This window comes from Sciurus carolinensis, chromosome 7, assembly GCF_902686445.1.
Source record: "Sciurus carolinensis chromosome 7, mSciCar1.2, whole genome shotgun sequence".
NCBI lineage: Eukaryota > Metazoa > Chordata > Mammalia > Rodentia > Sciuridae > Sciurus > Sciurus carolinensis.
Window position 1 is genome coordinate 122,706,266 of NC_062219.1, and position 19,537 is coordinate 122,725,802.

At 46.0% G+C, this 19,537-nt stretch overlaps 2 protein-coding genes and 1 long non-coding RNA gene across 5 annotated transcripts; 2 read left to right on the forward strand and 1 right to left on the reverse strand.

Annotated features, from left to right (window-relative positions):
• Positions 1-3,159: 3,159 nt before the first annotated feature.
• LOC124988336 (uncharacterized) lies at positions 3,160-6,733 on the forward strand. Its single transcript, XR_007109412.1, has 3 exons — positions 3,160-3,218; positions 4,330-4,401; positions 4,897-6,733. It is a non-coding gene; the product is annotated as an uncharacterized LOC124988336 (long non-coding RNA).
• Positions 6,734-8,893: 2,160 nt separating this feature from the next.
• On the reverse strand, positions 8,894-11,647 carry LOC124988137 (heat shock 70 kDa protein 1). Its single transcript, XM_047557331.1, has one exon. It carries the CDS (start codon positions 11,468-11,470, stop codon positions 9,545-9,547), a length of 1,926 nt encoding a protein of 641 aa, XP_047413287.1. The 5' UTR covers positions 11,471-11,647; the 3' UTR covers positions 8,894-9,544.
• Positions 8,947-19,123, forward strand: LOC124988136 (heat shock 70 kDa protein 1-like). 3 transcript variants are annotated; one of them, XM_047557329.1, is made up of 3 exons: positions 12,739-12,831; positions 13,670-13,727; positions 16,524-19,123. In XM_047557329.1, the coding sequence occupies exons 2-3, from the start codon at positions 13,720-13,722 to the stop codon at positions 18,460-18,462; spliced, it is 1,947 nt and encodes a 648-aa protein (XP_047413285.1). In that variant the 5' UTR covers positions 12,739-12,831; positions 13,670-13,719; the 3' UTR covers positions 18,463-19,123. The 3 variants fall into 3 exon arrangements, with proteins under 3 accessions (XP_047413284.1, XP_047413286.1, XP_047413285.1); XM_047557328.1 differs by lacking the exons at positions 12,739-12,831; positions 13,670-13,727 and adding an exon at positions 8,947-11,719; XM_047557330.1 differs by lacking the exon at positions 13,670-13,727 and having other exon boundaries at positions 12,735-12,831.
• Positions 19,124-19,537: the final 414 nt, after the last annotated feature.

Consider the following 19,537-nt stretch of genomic DNA (forward strand, 5'->3'; position numbering starts at 1 on the left):
GCCAGCACCTTAGTGTAAAGTGACCGCAAGGGCCAGCTTTAGGCTTGTGTTATAGGGCAGCGGGTGGCCGGTGGGCCTTCGAGAGTTTAGTGGAATAAAGTCTGTGAGGGGGACACTTAGGACACACAAAGTCGCGGAGGTTTTAAAGAGGTTGGATAATGGACAGAAGGGACTGACTTGCAGCGGTTGCGAATGATGGACGGGCCAGAGGTCCTGCGCTGCCTGTGGAATGCTTGGCTCCCCGCGGCGTTTTTGCCATTTTAGGTTTAAAATGGGAGGATTGCAGTAGGTCCCGGTGCGTCTGTCTTTCTCTTTTTCTCCCTCTCTCTCGTCCTTCTTTAACCAATATGAGGGAATATCTCGGATGGGGTGGGCGGCTTTGGATTCTGAAGAAAAAAGCAGTGGTGTATAAAAGCATGATTGTTAGAATGAGACAGTTTTCCTAATCTGATGAAGGAACATGCTAGGAGGACCTGGGAGGGGCTGTGGTGGTGGCAGAGCTGAATCGGCCGCTCCCTGGGAGCGGGAACGCATTCTCTCCTTTTTGCCCCAGATTGTAACCCTGCTTTAGTAAGAAAAGAAAAAATTTTTTTCAGTAGAATTGGACTTGCTTTAAAGACTTTGGTCTTTTCTTTCTCTCACCCTTTCCATTCTGGAGTCCGAGCCACCCCTCCCCCTTCTTGTCCTTAATTCCCTGGTGATGGAAGTTAACCTCCAAGTTAACTGAGTTTGCGCTCCCTGTATCCGCAACCCCTATTCTGTTTACCACTTCTAGAGCAATCGTGACAGGATGGTGACTCTTCAAGAAAGAAGTGGGGATGTTCTCTCTAAAGACATCACACAGCACCGTTGTGGTGATACAGTAAGGTGATAGTGGTTGGAACCCACGTTTTAATTTATCCAGTTAATTTTTCATCCTAGAAACCAACTTCCTGCACCTCCTGTTTTGATTACAATTATATTTGTTTATGTGTGTGTGTGTGTGTGTGTGTGTGTGTGTGTGTGTGTGTGTTTGCTGGGGATTGAACCAGGAGCATTCTTATCACTGATCTACTGCCCCAACCCTTTTTTATTTTTTTAATATTTGAGACAGGGTCTCCCTAGGGTGCATAAGAGTGGCCTCAAACTTTCAATCTTCCTGCTGCAGCTTGCCAAATCGCTGGGATTCAGGCGTGCCCCACCCACAGTCTACATTTGTTAATTTATTTATTAATTTTTTCTTTATCCTTTTAAGGGAGGCAAGACCCCTTGATAGTGCCTGAAATGAAAATGTGAGGGCCATTAAATACTGAGTTAACCCATGGATGAAAACACTTAATTGCAATACCCTTATGTCCTGAGCATATGTGGGAGGATGCAGTTTTTTTGTCTGTTTAGTACCAGCAATTGAACCCAGGTCACTTAAACACTGGGCTACATCCCCAGCTCTTTTTTTTTTTTTTTTTCCTTCCTCCCCTCCAGGAGCTGGGGATTCAAACCTTGGCCCCTCTTTTTTAAAATTTTGAGCTGGTCTCACTGAGTTGCTGAGGTTCTCCCTAAATTTTCTGAGGCTGGCCTCAAATTGGCAAGCCCCTTGTCTCAACCTCCCAAATTGCTGGGATTACATGCATCTGCCACTGCACCCAACTTGGAGGAGGCAGTTTTTTTAATGAAGGATTTTGAACATTGCTTCACATGGATATGCACACAGATATGCACACCTGTCCACTGTCAAAACATCTTCCTGTAATCCAAGCATATTCAGTTGTTTTTCCTTCAATTTGCTGATCTAAACTGATGTTGTAGAGAGATTGCTTCAGTGTGTGTGTGTGTGTTTGCTGTGTAGGTAGGCAAAAACTACTTTTACATTCAGATACCATTCTCTAATGAATCACCTCCTCAATCCAGTCAAACTGGTCAAACTTCAGGAATTTTCCATTACTCTCTGCAACTCTGGCAGGAGTTCCATTTTAGCTGCACAAAGTGTATCAACATGTCCAGAGATACTCAGACTTGCTCCATCCTCTGGAAGCCTCATTGCCATTGGTTGTTACCACTGGCAATTCTGAACTCACTTCTTCCTTTCCTCCAAATCTGCATTTTAAAATACTTCTCTAGATGGGTGTGGTGGTAGACTCCTGTAATCCTAGAGACTTGGGAGGCCGAAGCAGATGACCACCAAGTTTGAGGCCAGCCACAGCAATTTAATGAGACCCTATCTCAAAATAAAAAATAAAAAGGACTGGGAATATAGTTCAGGGATAAAGTACCCCTGGGTTCAATCCCTGGTACTGCAAAATAAAGTAAAATAAAATTAGAATAGAATACTTCTCTATTGACTTGAAGCAAAGAACGTCACAGTCTCCACTGCCTGGCGGGTGGACATGATGATAAGGTCCCTACCCTGACTTCTGCTAGGGTAGAAGAGTTTCATTGGAAGTATTGTCTTCCATGAATCAGACAACCAGTTACATACTGCGGTCAGAGTTTACTGTATTATAGTTGACATACTCTTTTTTTGGTACTGGGGATTGAATCCTGGTGTGCTTTTACCACTGCTACGTCGTCAGTCCTTTTTATATTTTATTTTGAGACAGAGTCTTTCTAAGTTGTAGTCAACCTACCTTTTATGTCATGTTTCTCTGTGGACTGGTCTGGAAACCAAGTATTTTGTTTATTTCTTTTTGGTGCTGGAAATGGAACCCATGGCCTTGTGCACACTAAGCACACACACTACTGCCGAGCCACACCCTTAGCTCTTCCTTGTCCATTTCTTGAAAAGGATAGGGTCTTCTGAAAATTGTTTTTCTTTTTAGATTGGGTGCTTCTGAAAACAGAAACCCGGTAACAGATTTAATTGCTCTCTAGGATGACTATATGAACCTCAGGAGACTGGGAGTGTGGCACCAAAACAAACAAAAAACAAAATTACACACATGCATGCACAAACAATAGAACTTTCATTAATTTTGGAATCAGGTTTTTATTGGTTTCCATGTTTGGAAGGAAAGGACTCAGTTTCCAAAGTTGGAAGGCCATTAGGTGCTTTTTGTGGGGGCAGTGTAGCCAGGGATTGAACTCAGGGGCACTTGACCACTGAGCCACATCCCCAGCTCTATTTTGTATTTTATTTAGAGACAAGATCTCACTGAGTTGCTTAGTACCTCGCTTTTGCTGGGGCCAGCTTTGAACTTGAGATTCTCCTGCCTCAGCCTCCTCCCAAGCCGCTGGGATTACAGGTGAGCGCCACTGCACCTGGCTTCTTGGGTACTTTTAAGTGGGAAGACTAAGAATGCTGGCTGGGTCTGGGGTTGTGGCTCAGTGGTAGGGTGCTTGCCTAGCATGTGTGAGGTACTGGTTTCAATTCTCAGCACCACATATAAATAAATTAATTAAATAAAGGTCCATGAACAACTGAAAAAGAAAAAGAAAAAGAAAAAAAAAGAATGCTGGCTGCCACAACACTAAGTGAGGAGAGCCTTACTTAAAGGGAGCCTTCTCAGCCTGATGCTGCAGAATCTTTTTTCTCTTTCCTTTTTCTTATACTTTCTCAAACTGCACTGTTTTCTCCTCAGTGCTATTGATTTTAAAAGATGGTATAATTCTACTTATATCCAGAAAAGACAGCTGATAATAAAATCTAAAGTTGAGCATTCTTAACAACCAAATTGCAAAGGCTTCAATAACATGGGGAGAGATTTTCAGCATCGTGGGGGCAGGGGAAGGGGCACAAAATCTCTGGGAAAGGAAAGACCTGGATTTGCATCTGGATTCTACTTCTTTGTTCAGGTTTTCTTTTCCTTTTAACAACAAGAAATTTGACTAAATTACATAAATTTCTCTAGGCTCATCTTTAAAACAAAATTAACAATATTTCATAGGATGGAGCATTGAGTAATAGGATCACATTTTAGTGCCTGTTACACAGTAGAAGCTCAGAAGTTTGCTCCTTTTCCCTTTTTTGTTGTCATGTCAGACTTCTCAATCATTCTTATTGAGGTGCTTACAAGGTCGGAGATTACTACCAGGACTATATCATTACTTTCATGGCATTAGTGGGGACCAAACCCTGGGCTTCCTGCATGCTAGGAAGGCACTCTGTCATTGAGCTACTTCCCCAGCCCTATGGCATTATTTTTGGCTCAATGTAAGTACTATCTCAAGATCTTTAGACACAAGTCATTCAGGTAACCTTTTCATTTTCAAAGATGGGCACAAATGATCAAAACGGGTCAATGGCTTGATCTAGTTACCCAGATGACTGGCAATTACAAAGCTGGTAATTGGATCTCTCATTTTGTACTCCCTCTTAAACTGGCTCAACAACCTGATCTTTTTGTTTTCTAAAAGGAAACAAATGGATACAGAGCCAAAAACTGAGGAGTAGATCTCAGGTCTCGCACGCATTATGGGCACCATGAGGTATGTGACCAGCCTGAAACTCCCCTCCTGCCTGCCACATGCCTTTTGGGGTCATTCCCCACCCCACCAGCTTACCAGCTCAAGTCTTCTGGACCTTCCAACTTCTCCCAACCCCTCCTTCCTATTTCTCCATAACTGACAGCTTAGTCAGAAACAGGGGAAAGGAGGGGGAGAGCCCCGTTGTCATGCCAAGCCTGGCACATAGTTCATAGAATCTTCAGGATATTAAATGTAGAGTCCTGACTAAGCTTGATGTTCTAGGGCGGGGTTGAGGGGTAGGAAGCAGTTTGTGCGTTGAGGAGTGTTCCTAAGAATAACAACAGGGCGGTCCCGCTTTGAGACCAGAAAGCTCCAGACAGGTCCGGGCAAAGCCAGCAATTCGGGAAAACGCGCCCATGCCTGACGTTGGGAGGCGGGGCCGCCCCTGGGGTTGACTTGGGTCGCTGGGCCTCCTGACCAGTGCCTGCATATTCCGATTAATTTTTTCCCCCAAAGGAGGTGAAAGGAGAGACCTTCGAGTTTTTCCTCATACTACTGGAGAACTTTTTGAGACGAAGTCTCGCTGCGTTGCCCAGGCTGGCCCGGAACTCCCAGGCTCCAGCCATCCTTCCTCCCTTAGCCTCCTGAGTGGAGGGGACCACAGGCGCGCACCACCGAGCCAGCCTGGCTAATTTACCAGACGGAAACATTGGAAAGTTTCGTAACTTTTACACTACTGAACCAGATGAATTAGGTGGCCAGAGGCGAGAAAGCAACATCCCGACCGCTAGAGTAAAGCGCGCACCAGGGTGGACGAGAAACGGCGACCACGGGCCGCTGAGGGATGGGATCTGCGGGCGGCTGCTTGTGCTGCTACCTCAGCGCCTGGCTCAAGTCGCTCGTCCCCAGGGGGTCAAAGACTCTCGGGAGTTATTCCCCGTGTCCGGGCTCCAGGACTGTCCCACGCTGTGTCTCTGCTCCACTCCTCCCTGGCCCTCTTGCAGAACTTGATCTGGCCGATATGGGGCGGGCTTGCCTCTGCGTCCTGAATCGCAGGCTGCCAGACCCCTTGACGTCCATTTAAATACCAGTGCTAGGAGAGGGCGAGGGGTCTGGTGGACCCATGTGGAGAGTTAAGTTTCTTATTCCTACGTGTAAGGCTCGGTCCCTTAAAATCGGTAATATTGGTTGCTAGCCTGAAATAACTCCATCTCCTCTTTTCGTTAAAAACCGTGTAACTGCCCACTTTTTTCATTTATAAAAAATAATTGTTTTGGTATCCTTTCTTCATCTTTGGAGCAGAGCAAGTGACAGAACCTTGGTTAAAGACCAGGAATAAGAGCAAGTATATGTTGCCAATAAAGCACATCCTGGCTCCAAAAGCCATGGGTTCTTTTGAGGCCCACAGGAAGGCAGGAAGTGATTGGAATCAGGGAAGATACTTGATTTTTAAAATTCTTTCCACACCCAGTTAGTTTTTCTCTCCTCCCTCAAATTACCTTTGATACCCCAAATGTCACTTCTTCCATCTATAGTGTTGCATTCTCTTTACTAATTCTGCAATTCCTCCAGCCTGATTTCCTTGAGGTTATAAAGTGAATAGTATTTATTGCTAGAGTATGCAGGCAGGCAATAACATTATTTTAATTAAGCATCTGCCAATAACCTTGACTGATTTGGCCATGGAAACTCTTATTTTCTCAAATTGTTTCTGGAGATTTCCCTAATCCCTCTTATCAAAGAGGGATTGATAGGTAGGTCCTTCCCCATCTCACCCTTACCCCAAATTAGGAGTACTGGTTTAGAGAGCCACTGTTGTCTAGAGATGATAGTCATAAATGCTACTCCAGGTCTAGGGGGAAAGACTGTCCTATAATAAACCCATATTCCCATGAAGATTGATTTACATTTTGCTACAGTTCAGCTATCATGAGGTTTAAATGTGTCTCTATTGTCTACCTGGAAACCTAAGATCTCTTACAGATTCCTTCTCCATTTACAGCGCAAGGCATGCATATGCCATTTTCATAATACTGGATTTTCTTCAAAGCTACTATTTAGTAAAAGGTTTAATTGGCTTTGAGGTACACATTAGCTCACAAAATACTTTTTGTAATAAACTGGAGATTCCATCTAGGATGTGGCACATGCTAGCAGGCAAGCACTCTACTGAGTTACACTCCCAGCCCTTTTTTTTTATATTGAGACAAACTCTTGCTAAGTTACCCAGGCTGGCCTGAAACTTTGGATGCTCCTGCCTCAGCTTCCCCAGTAGCTGCAATTATAGGTGTGGGCCCTGAAGTCCAGCTCAATTCATTAATTTTTTTTTAAATCTATCTTTTGTTGTTGAAACATTCACTAACAGCTGGGCACAGTGGATCATGCCTGGTAATCCCAAAAAGGGAGGCTTGGAAATTTGAGGCCTGCCTCAGTAACTTACCAAGGCCCTAAGCAACTTAGTGAAATCCTATCTCAAAATTTAAAAAATGGACCAGGTGTGATGGTGCACATCTGTAACTCCAACATCTAGGGAGCTGAGGCAGGATTGAAAGTTCAAGACCAGCTTCAGCAACTTAGTAAGGCCCTAAGCAATCTAGTGAGAACCTGTCACGAAAAGTTAAAAAAAAAAAAAAAAAAAAAAAAAAAAAAAAAGGGCTGGAAATGTAGTTCAGTGGTTAAGCACCCTGGGTTCAATCCCTGGTACAAAAAAAAAAAAAAAAAAAAAAAAAAAAAGGTAAAAAAGGGCTGGGGCGGTAGCTCAAGGGCAAAGTCTCTGGGTCAATACACAGTACCTAAAAAGAAAAAAAAATTTTCTCCACTAACAGGTTGAGGTATAGCTCAATGGTAGAGTGCTTGCCTGACATGTACAAAGCCCTGGCTTGGGTTTGATCACCAGTACTATAAATAAAAAATTCACTTATTTAAAATTAAACATTTTGGTTTATTTAAAAAATTTGATTAGCCATTTTGAAGTGTGAAATTCAGTGGTATTTAATACCTTCAGTGTTCTCTATTCATCACCTCCAATTCCAAAATTAATATTTTTTAAGTGGTGCTAGGGATCAAACCCAGGACCTTACCCAGGCTAAGAATGTGTTCTATCACCATGTCCTGGGACATAAATCAAAAATATTTTCATCACTCCTTGTTTTTGAGGCAAGGTCTCACTGTGATGTCCAGGCTGGCCTCAAACTCCTGGGCTTAAGAGATTTTGGGGGGGGCCTCAGCCTCCCAAATAGCAGTGATAATAGGTGCACCCTACCATGCCCAGCTCTACAGCCTCTTGTTTGTGGTACTGGGGATAGAACCCAGGGACACACTACTATCAGCTCTTTTTGAGACAGGGTCTGGCTAAGTTTTTTTTTTTTTTTTTTTTTGGGTGCTGGGGATCGAACCCAGGGCCTTATGCTTACAAGGCAAGCACTCTACCGACTGAGCTATTTCCCCAGCCCCTTGCTAAGTTTTTGAGGCTGACCTTGAACTTGTCATCCTCCTGCCTCAGCCTTCAGAGTTGTGATTGCAGGATGCACCACCATGCCTGGCCATCTAGAACTATTTTTAAAGTGGGTCACTACCCAACCCTTGAGAACTATGGCAGGTGTTTTCCAACAAGAAAACTCAGGAAGCTAATTCTAGGATGCTAGCAGCCAGGGCATGAAGCATCTCAAAAGAAAAAAAGGGCAGGAGGGGGGGGAAGTTCGTATCTAGGTCTTCATGATTCAGAGCTTCAAGTCACCCTCCCACCCCCACCCCCACCCCTCCACTTTTCTAAATTAACAAGTATAAACGTTTATCCTTGTTCCTATTGGATATTTGGCATAATTGTTTATGATTATACAGGGTAAAGGTAAGAGGAGGAACTGACTGTAAAACCTAGGGTAGAAATAGAAGCTCAAACCAGATATGCATAAACAAAATCTGGTGGACTTGCAAAGGACTGGCAAAAACTTCCGAGTTAGAAAGCAGGTTCAGGGTTGGGAATATATAGCTCAGTTGGTAGAGTGCTTGCCTTGCAAGCACAAGGCACTGGGTTGAATCCCCAGCACTGCAAAAAAAAAAAAAAAAAAAAAAAAAAAAAAAAAAAAAAAAAAAAAAACAGGTTCAGCATCTTTCCTGAACCAATGATCTTTACCCCTTCCCTTTAAGCAGCTAGTTAAATTAGTAACTTATTAGTCACCCTACATGTTCACCTGTGAATGTAAATACCTGAGGAAGTGTGCTAAAAAGAAGACCTAGATACTGAGGCATACATTCTCAGGTGACATCTCTCTAATGTGCTATCTGGGATACTTAAATGACAACTTTTATTTTGGCATCCATTCAAAAATAACTTTAGACCAAAGCATCAATCAAAACTTCCACTTTAAAAGAGGAGAGCCAGGGATGAGCGTAGTTAAGGTGCTTGTGCATAATTCAGGAGGCAGAGCTGGTACCTTCACCTGTTGTCAATTCTTACTTTTGCAGAAACACAAAACATATGCAAACCCTTTAACCTCAAAATAAAAGACAGACATCAAAAAAATTATTTATTTTTACGTGACCAATAAAAATTGGCTTGAGTTCAAGATGAGTACATAAAAAAAGAAAATGGACAAAGAGTGACAGGATAAATTCATCTCCACATTTAAGGCATGGAGAAACAGCAAGCTCAACAAAATATATTTATTTGAAGTTTGCAAACCCAAGATGACAAAATCTTGATCCAATCAATACAAACATGGCCTATACAGAGAAGGGTCTCTAAAACTCCTCCTGAATGGAGGAGCCAGAGAAAGAAATTCCTTGAGGGACAGAGGCCCAAGGACAATCTCAGGGGCACTCAAAACTTGGCACAGTCTATTGGCGATTTTTAAATTTTTCATCGTTAAGAACAAAAACCTTTCTCTTCTTGCAAACCCAAAAAAATCAGGCACAGGATGGCAGTGCTTACTTATGTTAAAGAACAAGGAAAAAGAACATTCTTACAGTACTAACTTACATTAAACCTAAAGAACACACGAGTTATGCCACAAAAATATAACGAAAACATTCAGCTAGTTACCATCAAGATACAATGAACTCAGCAGTAGAAAACCGAAGTTAGGTAACAGGGCTAACAGCAAGGCCCTGGAGTCCCAACAGTGCGTCCCGAGGAAAAAGATGGAGGGAGGAAGGAAAGGCCGCGCTAATCCACCTCCTCGATGGTGGGGCCCGACCCAGAGCCCCCTCTGGGAGCCTGAGCTCCAAAGCCCCCGGCCCCGGGGCCACCCGCACCCTGGTACAGTCCACTGATGATAGGGTTACACACCTGCTCCAGCTCCTTCCTCTTGTGCTCAAACTCGTCCTTCTCCGCCAGGGTGTTGGCGTCCAGCCAGGAAAGGACCTCCTGGCACTTGTCCAGCACCTTCTTCTTGTCCGCCTCGCTGATCTTGCCCTTGAGTCCCTCATCCTCCACGGCGCTCTTCATGTTGAAGGCGTAGGACTCCAGGGCGTTCTTGGCAGACACCCTCTCGCGCTGCACCTCGTCTTCGGCTTTGTACTTCTCCGCCTCCTGCACCATGCGCTCGATCTCCTCCTTGCTCAGGCGGCCCTTGTCGTTGGTGATGGTGATCTTGTTGGCCTTGCCGGTGCTCTTGTCGGTGGCCGTGACGTTCAGGATGCCGTTGGCGTCGATGTCAAAGGTCACCTCGATCTGGGGCACGCCCCTGGGGGCAGGGGGGATGCCGCTCAGCTCGAAGCGCCCCAGCAGGTTGTTGTCACGCGTCATGGCCCGCTCGCCCTCGTACACCTGGATCAGCACCCCGGGCTGGTTGTCCGAGTACGTGGTGAAGATCTGCGTCTGCTTGGTGGGGATGGTGGAGTTGCGCTTGATCAGGGCGGTCATCACGCCCCCGGCCGTCTCCAGCCCCAGCGACAGGGGCGCCACGTCCAGCAGCAGCAGGTCCTGCACGTTCTCTGACTTGTCTCCCATCAGGATGGCGGCCTGCACCGCCGCCCCGTAGGCCACCGCCTCGTCGGGGTTGATGCTCTTGTTGAGGTCGCGCCCATTGAAGAAGTCCTGCAGCAGCTTCTGCACCTTGGGGATGCGGGTGGAGCCGCCCACCAGCACCAGGTCGTGGATCTGCGCCTTGTCCAGTTTGGCGTCACGCAGGGCCTTCTCCACCGGCTCCAGGGTGCCGCGGAACAGGTCGGAGCAGAGCTCCTCGAACCTCGCCCTGGTGATGGACGTGTAGAAGTCGATGCCCTCAAACAGGGAGTCGATCTCCAGGCTGGCCTGCGTGCTGGACGACAGGGTCCTCTTGGCTCTCTCGCAGGCGGTGCGCAGCCGCCTCACCGCTCGCTTGTTCTGGCTGATGTCCTTCTTGTGTTTCCTCTTGAACTCCTCCACGAAGTGGTTCACCAGCCGGTTGTCGAAGTCCTCCCCGCCCAGGTGCGTGTCGCCCGCCGTGGCCTTCACCTCGAAGATGCCGTCGTCGATCGTCAGGATCGACACGTCGAAGGTGCCCCCGCCCAGGTCAAAGATGAGCACGTTGCGCTCCCCCTTGCCGGTCCGGTCCAGGCCGTAGGCGATGGCGGCCGCCGTGGGCTCGTTGATGATCCTCAGCACGTTGAGCCCGGCGATCACGCCCGCGTCCTTGGTGGCCTGGCGCTGCGAGTCGTTGAAGTAGGCCGGCACGGTGATCACCGCGTTGGTCACCGGGTAGCCCAGGTACGCTTCGGCGATCTCCTTCATCTTGGTCAGCACCATGGACGAGATCTCCTCCGGGTAGAACGCTTTGGTCTCCCCCTTGTAGCTCACCTGCACCTTGGGCTTGTCTCCGTCGTTGATCACCTGGAAGGGCCAGTGCTTCATGTCCGACTGCACCACCGGGTCGCCGAACTTGCGGCCGATCAGCCGCTTCGCGTCGAACACCGTGTTCTGCGGGTTCAGCGCCACCTGGTTCTTGGCCGCATCGCCGATGAGCCGCTCGGTGTCGGTGAAGGCCACGTAGCTGGGGGTGGTGCGGTTGCCCTGGTCGTTGGCGATGATCTCCACCTTGCCGTGCTGGAACACCCCCACGCAGGAGTAGGTGGTGCCCAGGTCGATGCCGATCGCCGTGGCTTTGGCCATGTCGGTGCCTTGGCTCTCTGGGATCCGCGCTGAGGTTCTGGCTGCGGTGAGGGGACGCGACACGCGAGGAAAAGCTCGGTCCTGAATGAGAGTCGGAAGCCCACCGCTCGGGTGCGTGCTCCGGGATCACAGAAGGTTCGCTATGCCAGCCGCTGCTGGGGCTCGTCGTTCCTCACCCGGCCTCCGCTCGGGCTTTATAGATCGCCGAGGAGCCCCGCCCGCTTCCTCCTGGGCCAATCGCCGAGCCGGGTGAGGCTGCCGGGACCGGAATGTTCCAGGGGTTTCTCCTGGCGTTCCGCCCCTGGCCTCCTGGGACCAATCAGAGGCGAGGGTTCCGCCCCTCCCCAGAACTCTCCAGACGCTTCTGGGGTTCGCTGGAGGGGATGGGGGCCCGAGAGGAGGGTGTTGGCGAGCGGAGGCGACGGGGGGAGGGAGCAGGGAGGAGGGAGGAGGGAGGTTGTTGCCTGGGTCTCCATGGTTCTGCTGGCGGCCAGCACCTTAGTGTGAAATGACCGCAAGGGCCAGCTTTAGGCTTGTGTTATAGGGCAGCGGGTGGCCGGTGGGCCTTCGAGAGTTTTGTGGTTAAGAGAGGAAGAAAAACTCTCAGCGGGACAAAGTCACGCAGTGGTTTTAAAGAGGCGGGGTAATGGTGGACCGGAGGAACTGACTGGGCCAGAGGTCCTGCGCTGCCTGAGGAATGTTTTCCCCACCCCGACCCCGCGTCCTTTTTCCCATCTTGGGTTTAAGATGGGAACGAAACACTGTAATACAGCTTTTATTTATAACATTATTGTATAACCTACGTGAATGAAATATCTGCGGCTGGGGCGGGAAGGTTTAGATTTTGAAAAGCAATAGTGTAAAAATAAGCAGTTGTTAGAATAAGGCCTCCACTGTCTGAAGAGGGACGTGGGATGCGTGAGGGCAGAGTTGGATCAGCTGTGCCTTCGTACAGCTCGCAGCTGCCCTCCTTTGAGGGGAAGGGTCAGTGATAGGTTTGTTGTAGAGCTGTTGACTGTAATTATATGGGTTTCTTGGTTGTCCCAGTCCTAGAGAGAGTTTAGGCGGTGGAGATGAGGTGTTGGTGGGGACTTGTATGTTGACACAGCCAGGTTTGCTGGGGCGTGTCCGATGACACCGCCTTTTCCAGTAGCGTTACAATGGCAATGCTACCTCTGACCTCATGGGCTAGTTTAGGAATCAGGGTAACTGCACCCAAGCTGGCTCAAAGTTGCAGGGCAGGGCGGGGTGGGGGGTGGGGGGACGCCAGCTGAACAGGTTGAATATTACTGGAGCTCCCACTTGCAGGGGCTCCGTAATCCGGACGTTTCCAAACTGGAGCGTAAGCGGCGAGACAGCAGGTGATTCTGGAGGGCCCTGGTTGGAATGTGGTAGGGATCTGTAAAGCCAGTGGATCGGTGTTGGAGAAAGTGTGAAAAGCCTCCCAGTTGGTTTAAGACTGAGGCGTGGGGGAGTTAGCAGACAAGGGAAAGAGGATCTTTTCTGGAATGCTAGAGTAACATGGATTAGTCAGAGCTGGCAGAAAAACGGTTTGACTGTACTCCAGAAACTGGGGTGGGGTTGAGGGGGTGTGGCGGAGGCGGAGGCGGAAGTTAAGACTCTAAGCCTTTTCTGTTTTTTTTTTTTTTTTTTTTTTTTTTTTTTTTTTTTAATTGGCTCCAAGAAATAGGGGTTATTTCAGGAGAAGGATAGACAAATTGTCTGGAGCTCCCCCACTTCTCTGAGAAAACTTACAAAGGCTTGATTGGGTTCTTAGCAGCCATCTTCAGTGTATCCCTAATCACTCACTCTCCATGGATTTTTTTTTTTTTTTTTTTTGGGTGCTGGGGATCGAACAGCACTCTACCGACTGAGCCATCTCCCCAACCCCTCTCCATGGATTTATAATAGAGAGCAAGACAAGTAGCAAAATCCAAGAATGGTGGTAATGTCTCTGAAGGAGTCCAGAACATTAAGTAATCTTAGTTCAACAGGAGACAGGTATGGTCCCAAAATAAAAAGATCTCAGACACAGGAAAAGAACAATTGAATCAGGCCCTGTGAGAAATTGAGAATATACACCCACTTCCCGCTCAGTTGTTTTGAGTAGCTAGCTTCTTAGCTACTTTTTTTCCTACCATGTCCAATAAGCTCTTCATGAAAGCAAAATCTCAATTATTTGTATACCTACCTTCATAGCATATTCACAATAATTGAAAAGTGTAAGCAATCCAAATGTCCATGGAGCCATGTATGGGTAAGTAAAAGATGGAATATGCACATAATAGACATTATTCAGCCTTAGAAAAGAAGGAAATTCTGAAACATAGCACATAATGGATGAAAATTAAGGATGTCCTGCAAAGTTAAATAAGCCAAACTACTAAAGGACAAATACTGTATAATTCCACTTAAATGAGGTATTAAGAGTAGTCAAATTCATAGAAGAATGATGGTTGTCAGAAGGGGATGGAGTGGGGGTGTGGATAGGAAGTTTTTTAATGGGTATAAAGTTTCAGTTTTGCAAGATCGAGTTCTAAAGATTGGTTGGACACCACTGTGATTAAACTTACTAGTGAATGCTACACTTAAAAATGGTGAAGATGGGGCTGGGGTTGTGGCTCAGTGGCAGAGCACTTGCCTAGCACGTGTGAGGCACTGGGTTCAATTCTCAGCACCACATATAAATAAAATAAAGGTCCATCAACAACTAAAAAAATTTTTTTTAAAAAAATGGTGAAGATGAGCCAGGCATGGGGGTGCATACCTGTAATCCCAGGACCTGGGGAGGCTGAGGCAAGAGGATCAAGAGTTCAAAGCCAGCCTCAGCAACTTAGTGAGGTCCTAAGAAACTCAGCAAGACCCTGTCTCTAAATAAAATATAAAAAAGGGCTGGGAGGGTGCTTGCTTAACACATATGAAGCACTGGGTTTGATCTTTAGCACCACATAAAAATAAATAAAATAAAGGCATTGTGCCCATCTACAACTAAAAACATTTTTAAAATAAAGAAAAAAGGGCTGGGGTTGTACTTAAGTGGTTAAATGTCCCTGGGTTCAATCCCCAGTACAAAAAAAAAAAAAAGTATGGTATGTTTTATGTGTATTTTACTCCCCCAAATTAAAAAATACACTACTCTGCCTCAGAACCTGCCCCCCCTCACACTCTGCCATCACTATCACCACTGCCACCTGCTTCTTGTGCCCTCTGCCACTTGTGCACAACTTGGTCCCTCACTTGGAGAAGAAGCCATGTTTGGTCTCCAACATGGGCAGAAGCATAGCCATGACTGAGGGCAGCAGAGCAGACCACTCTGCCGGCTTTGTGTAACAGTGAAGGCCACCTTCAGGTATGGGGGAGGGGCACACTAATCAGCCTGACCTCACTGCCTGCTGGTGACCCACAACTCCTGGCTGTCATCATGTAGCAGCCCAAGAAGCAGGATTTTTTTAACAGCTTCCACAGAAGTACCTGGTGGGATCCCTGAACCATCTTAACAAAAACCTGAGGCATAATGTGCATAATTTAGTGTCAACACAACTGGATAGGCAGGACTGGAATCCTACAATGAACCCATTGTGAAATTGCCTGAAGCACAGTGGGTTCACTTAGGGATGTTAGAAGCAGAAGTTGAGAGGATTATTTCTCAGTGGTGGATCCAAAATGAAACTGCATCTACAGGCCACAGGTAGAAGGAGCAATTCATGAGTTCCTGGCGGTTCAGAGAAAGAAACTGTGCCAGCATTCCCTCCAGAACCTGAAAGCTAGGACTATGGCAGGATGATTCCTAAGAATATGCCTGACACCCTTTGAAAGTTCCATATAATAGATGGTGGTGAATTCCTGTTACATTGAGTACAGCTTCAAAATGAATATAGGTCAAGATCATCACTGATTTCAAGCTTGCAACCTCGTCTGATGGACAGTGTTCAGATTGAATAGGGAGCAAATTTGGCAGTAGGAAGGTTGATTGTGCATGCCCTCTGTGTTGTATTGCCTGTTGACCATTCTGTCCAGTGATATGATATCCAGTAAGTAGTAAAGATATAGAAATCCTACAAACTGGGTATAGTGCCACACACTTATAATCTCAGTGACCAGGGAAGCTGAGGCAGGAGGATCACAAGTTCAAGGTTAGCCTTGGCAATTTAGTGAGGCCCTCTCTCAAAAAAGTTAAAAGAATTGAGGATGGGCTGGGATTGTGGCTCAAGAGAACTCTTGCCTAGCATGTGCAAGCTACTGGGTTCGATTCTCAGCACCACATATAAATAAATAAAATAAAGGTCCATTGAGCACATTAAAAAAAAAAAAAAAGACTGAAGATATAGCTCAGTGGCAGAATGCCCCTGAGTTCAATCCCCATTTCTGCAAAAATTAAATAAAATAGAACATAATCCCAAAGATAATTTCAAAGAATAAGGAGAGCTCAGAGGTAGAACACTTGCTTTGTATGTGTGAGGCCCAAGTTCAATCCCCAGTACTAAAAACAAATATGTAAAGTTTATCTGGGAGTAGGTATTTGACAGTATTTAATGGTTTTCTGGGTGGCAAACTAGAATTAAGCTTCTAGCATCGGATAGCTTTAAAGTTGCTGTAACCTTGTATATGAATTTCTAATTTTTTTTTGGTACTGGGAATTAAACCCATAGACACTTAACCACCAAGTCACATTCCCAATCCTTTTTAATTTTTGAGACAAGGTTTTGCTGAATTACTGAGACTGGTCTTGAACTTGCAATTCTTCTGTCTCAGCCTCCCCAGTTGCTGGGATTGTAGGCATGTGCCACCATGCCCAGCAGCTTTTAGTTGGTTTTCTTTCCCCTATAAGAAGTGAAAAATGTGAAACCCTAGAATGTGTGAGGAAGCTCAGACATTAGTTATGAAGAAAAACATTTGTAGGCTCTGTGCCTAGGGCTTCTTCCCATCTTTCAAGGGCTCATGCGTCTTGGCTAGGTTTATTCTCATAGTTGTGTTTTTTAGACAACTGAATGATCACCTGTTACCCTAAATAAATAGAATTCTGCCAAAACAGTATCTCATTCTTTCTCCACAGGCCTCGGAAGACCATGGCCGCTGCTAAGGGAACAGCCATAGGCATTGATTTGGGTACCACCTACTCCTGCGTAGGGGTTTTCCAGCATGGCAAGGTGGAAATCATTGCCAATGACCAGGGCAACCGTACCACCCCCAGCTATGTGGCCTTCACCGATACAGAACGGCTTATTGGAGATGCAGCCAAGAATCAGGTAGCCATGAATCCTCAGAACACTGTCTTTGATGCCAAACGTCTGATTGGCAGGAAATTTAATGATCCTGTTGTGCAGTCAGATATGAAACTTTGGCCTTTTCAAGTGATCAATGAAGGAGGCAAGCCCAAGGTGCTGGTGTCCTATAAAGGAGAGAAAAAAGCTTTCTACCCAGAGGAAATTTCTTCAATGGTATTGACTAAGATGAAGGAAACTGCAGAGGCTTTTTTGGGCTATGTGATCACCAATGCTGTGATCACTGTGCCTGCCTATTTCAATGACTCTCAACGCCAGGCCACCAAGGATGCAGGTGTGATTGCAGGACTCAATGTGCTTAGAATCATCAATGAACCCACAGCTGCTGCCATTGCCTATGGCTTAGATAAAGCAGGACAGGGAGAGCGACATGTACTCATCTTTGATCTGGGTGGAGGCACATTTGATGTGTCCATCCTGACCATAGATGATGGGATTTTTGAAGTAAAGGCTACAGCCGGGGACACCCATCTAGGTGGAGAAGACTTTGACAACAGGCTTGTGAGCCACTTTGTGGAGGAGTTCAAAAGGAAACACAAGAAAGACATCAGCCAGAACAAGCGAGCTGTGAGGCGTTTGCGTACCGCCTGTGAGAGGGCCAAAAGGACCCTATCGTCCAGCACCCAAGCCAATCTGGAAATTGATTCACTCTATGAAGGCATTGACTTCTACACATCCATCACCAGAGCCCGGTTTGAAGAGCTGTGTGCAGACCTGTTTAGGGGTACCCTGGAACCTGTGGAAAAAGCTCTTAGGGATGCCAAGATGGATAAGGCTAAAATACATGACATTGTTTTAGTAGGGGGCTCCACTCGCATCCCTAAGGTGCAGAAACTGCTTCAGGACTATTTTAATGGACGTGATCTCAACAAGAGCATCAATCCTGATGAGGCAGTAGCCTACGGGGCTGCAGTACAGGCAGCCATTTTGATGGGTGACAAGTCTGAAAAAGTACAGGATTTGCTTTTGTTGGATGTGGCCCCCCTGTCCCTAGGTTTGGAAACAGCTGGGGGTGTGATGACTGTGCTGATTAAGCGTAATTCCACCATCCCCACCAAGCAGACACAGATCTTCACCACATATTCAGATAATCAACCTGGGGTGCTGATCCAGGTATATGAGGGTGAACGGGCCATGACACGTGACAACAACCTGCTGGGGCGCTTTGACCTCACTGGAATACCTCCTGCACCCAGGGGAGTTCCTCAGATTGAGGTGACCTTTGATATTGATGCCAATGGAATTCTTAATGTCACAGCCATGGACAAGAGCACAGGCAAGGCCAATAAGATCACCATCACCAATGACAAGGGCCGCCTGAGCAAGGAGGAGATCGAGCGCATGGTTTTGGATGCAGAGAAATATAAAGCTGAAGATGAGATGCAGAGGGAGAAAATCGCTGCAAAAAATGCCCTAGAATCCTATGCTTTTAACATGAAGAGTGCTGTAAGTGATGAAGGTTTGAAGGACAAGATTAGTGAGTCTGATAAAAAGAAAATTTTGAGTAAATGCAATGAAGTCCTTTCCTGGTTGGAGGCCAATCAACTGGCTGAGAAAGATGAGTATGATCATAAGAGAAGGGAATTGGAGCAGGTGTGTAACCCCATCATCACAAAGCTCTACCAGGGAGGATGCACTGGGCCTACCTGTGGAACAGGATATACACCTGGAAGGCCTGCCACAGGCCCTACCATTGAAGAAGTAGATTAATGTTTTCTGGAACTGGAGGGTTCTAGGGTGCCTATAGGTGAATTTTATTCTCTTCCTTTTCAAACACCAATTATGATTCTTGACTGGAACTGAATCTAAGTTAACATCTCTTTGGGATTCTAATGGAGGAGTTTCATTCATCATCTTTTCATACTCAGTCTTTGTGACTCTGAAATGGACTATTAGGAAAACTTGGCCCCTCTTTGAACCATTTGATGAATGTGAATGTCTGTTATTTATTTCCAGCCACCCCAGCTTTCTCCTTCCTGTGTGGATGATTATCAGTAAATTTGTTCCTAAAGGAAATTACCTTTGGTATCTTTAGGCTATGAGTGTATCTTGAAAAGTAAAGAACAGGAGAGTTCATAGAGAACATAAGTTCTCTGAATGTGAGCTCCTTGTGAACAATTAAACTGGTAAGGGCAAAGTATTTGGATTTTTATGAGCTCATTGTTTCAAACAAAAAATATTTTTCAATCCTCAGGCACCTTTAGCCTCGATGGAGCAGTTGCTTACTATGGTTACTTCTCATAATCAGTTATAGGCAGGTTTAGGATTCAGCTGGGGGCTGGGGGTGGGGCAAGCCCTGTTTGATATCCCCATATCATTACACTGGGGTCCAGGAGATCCAGTATTTGTGTATTCATAGAATTCATTATGTCTTTTACATGCAGAACCTATTTCAACAAACTCCTGATAAATATACATTTATGCAAGATGAGAAATGGAAAATTTATAGTCTTATTCCATGAAAAAGTATTATCACCTACCATAAATATTACATATTTAATTGCATTTGTGTCCCTTTGTGTTTAAGGGAATCAATATTTGGAATGAAATATAGTGAGTTGTTGCCATCCTGGAGTCAGTCTGTTTAATCCTAATCCTTTACAGAACAGCCCTTGGCAAAAGCATTTGGTAAATATAGAGACTGAGGCTAGGGGTGTAACCCAGTATAGAGCACAAGCTTAGCATACCTATGGCCCTGGATTCAATCCCCAGCACCTAAAACAGACAAAAAAAGAAAAAAAAAAAGCAAAGCCAAACAAAAATGGAGACTAAGGCTAGGACTTAA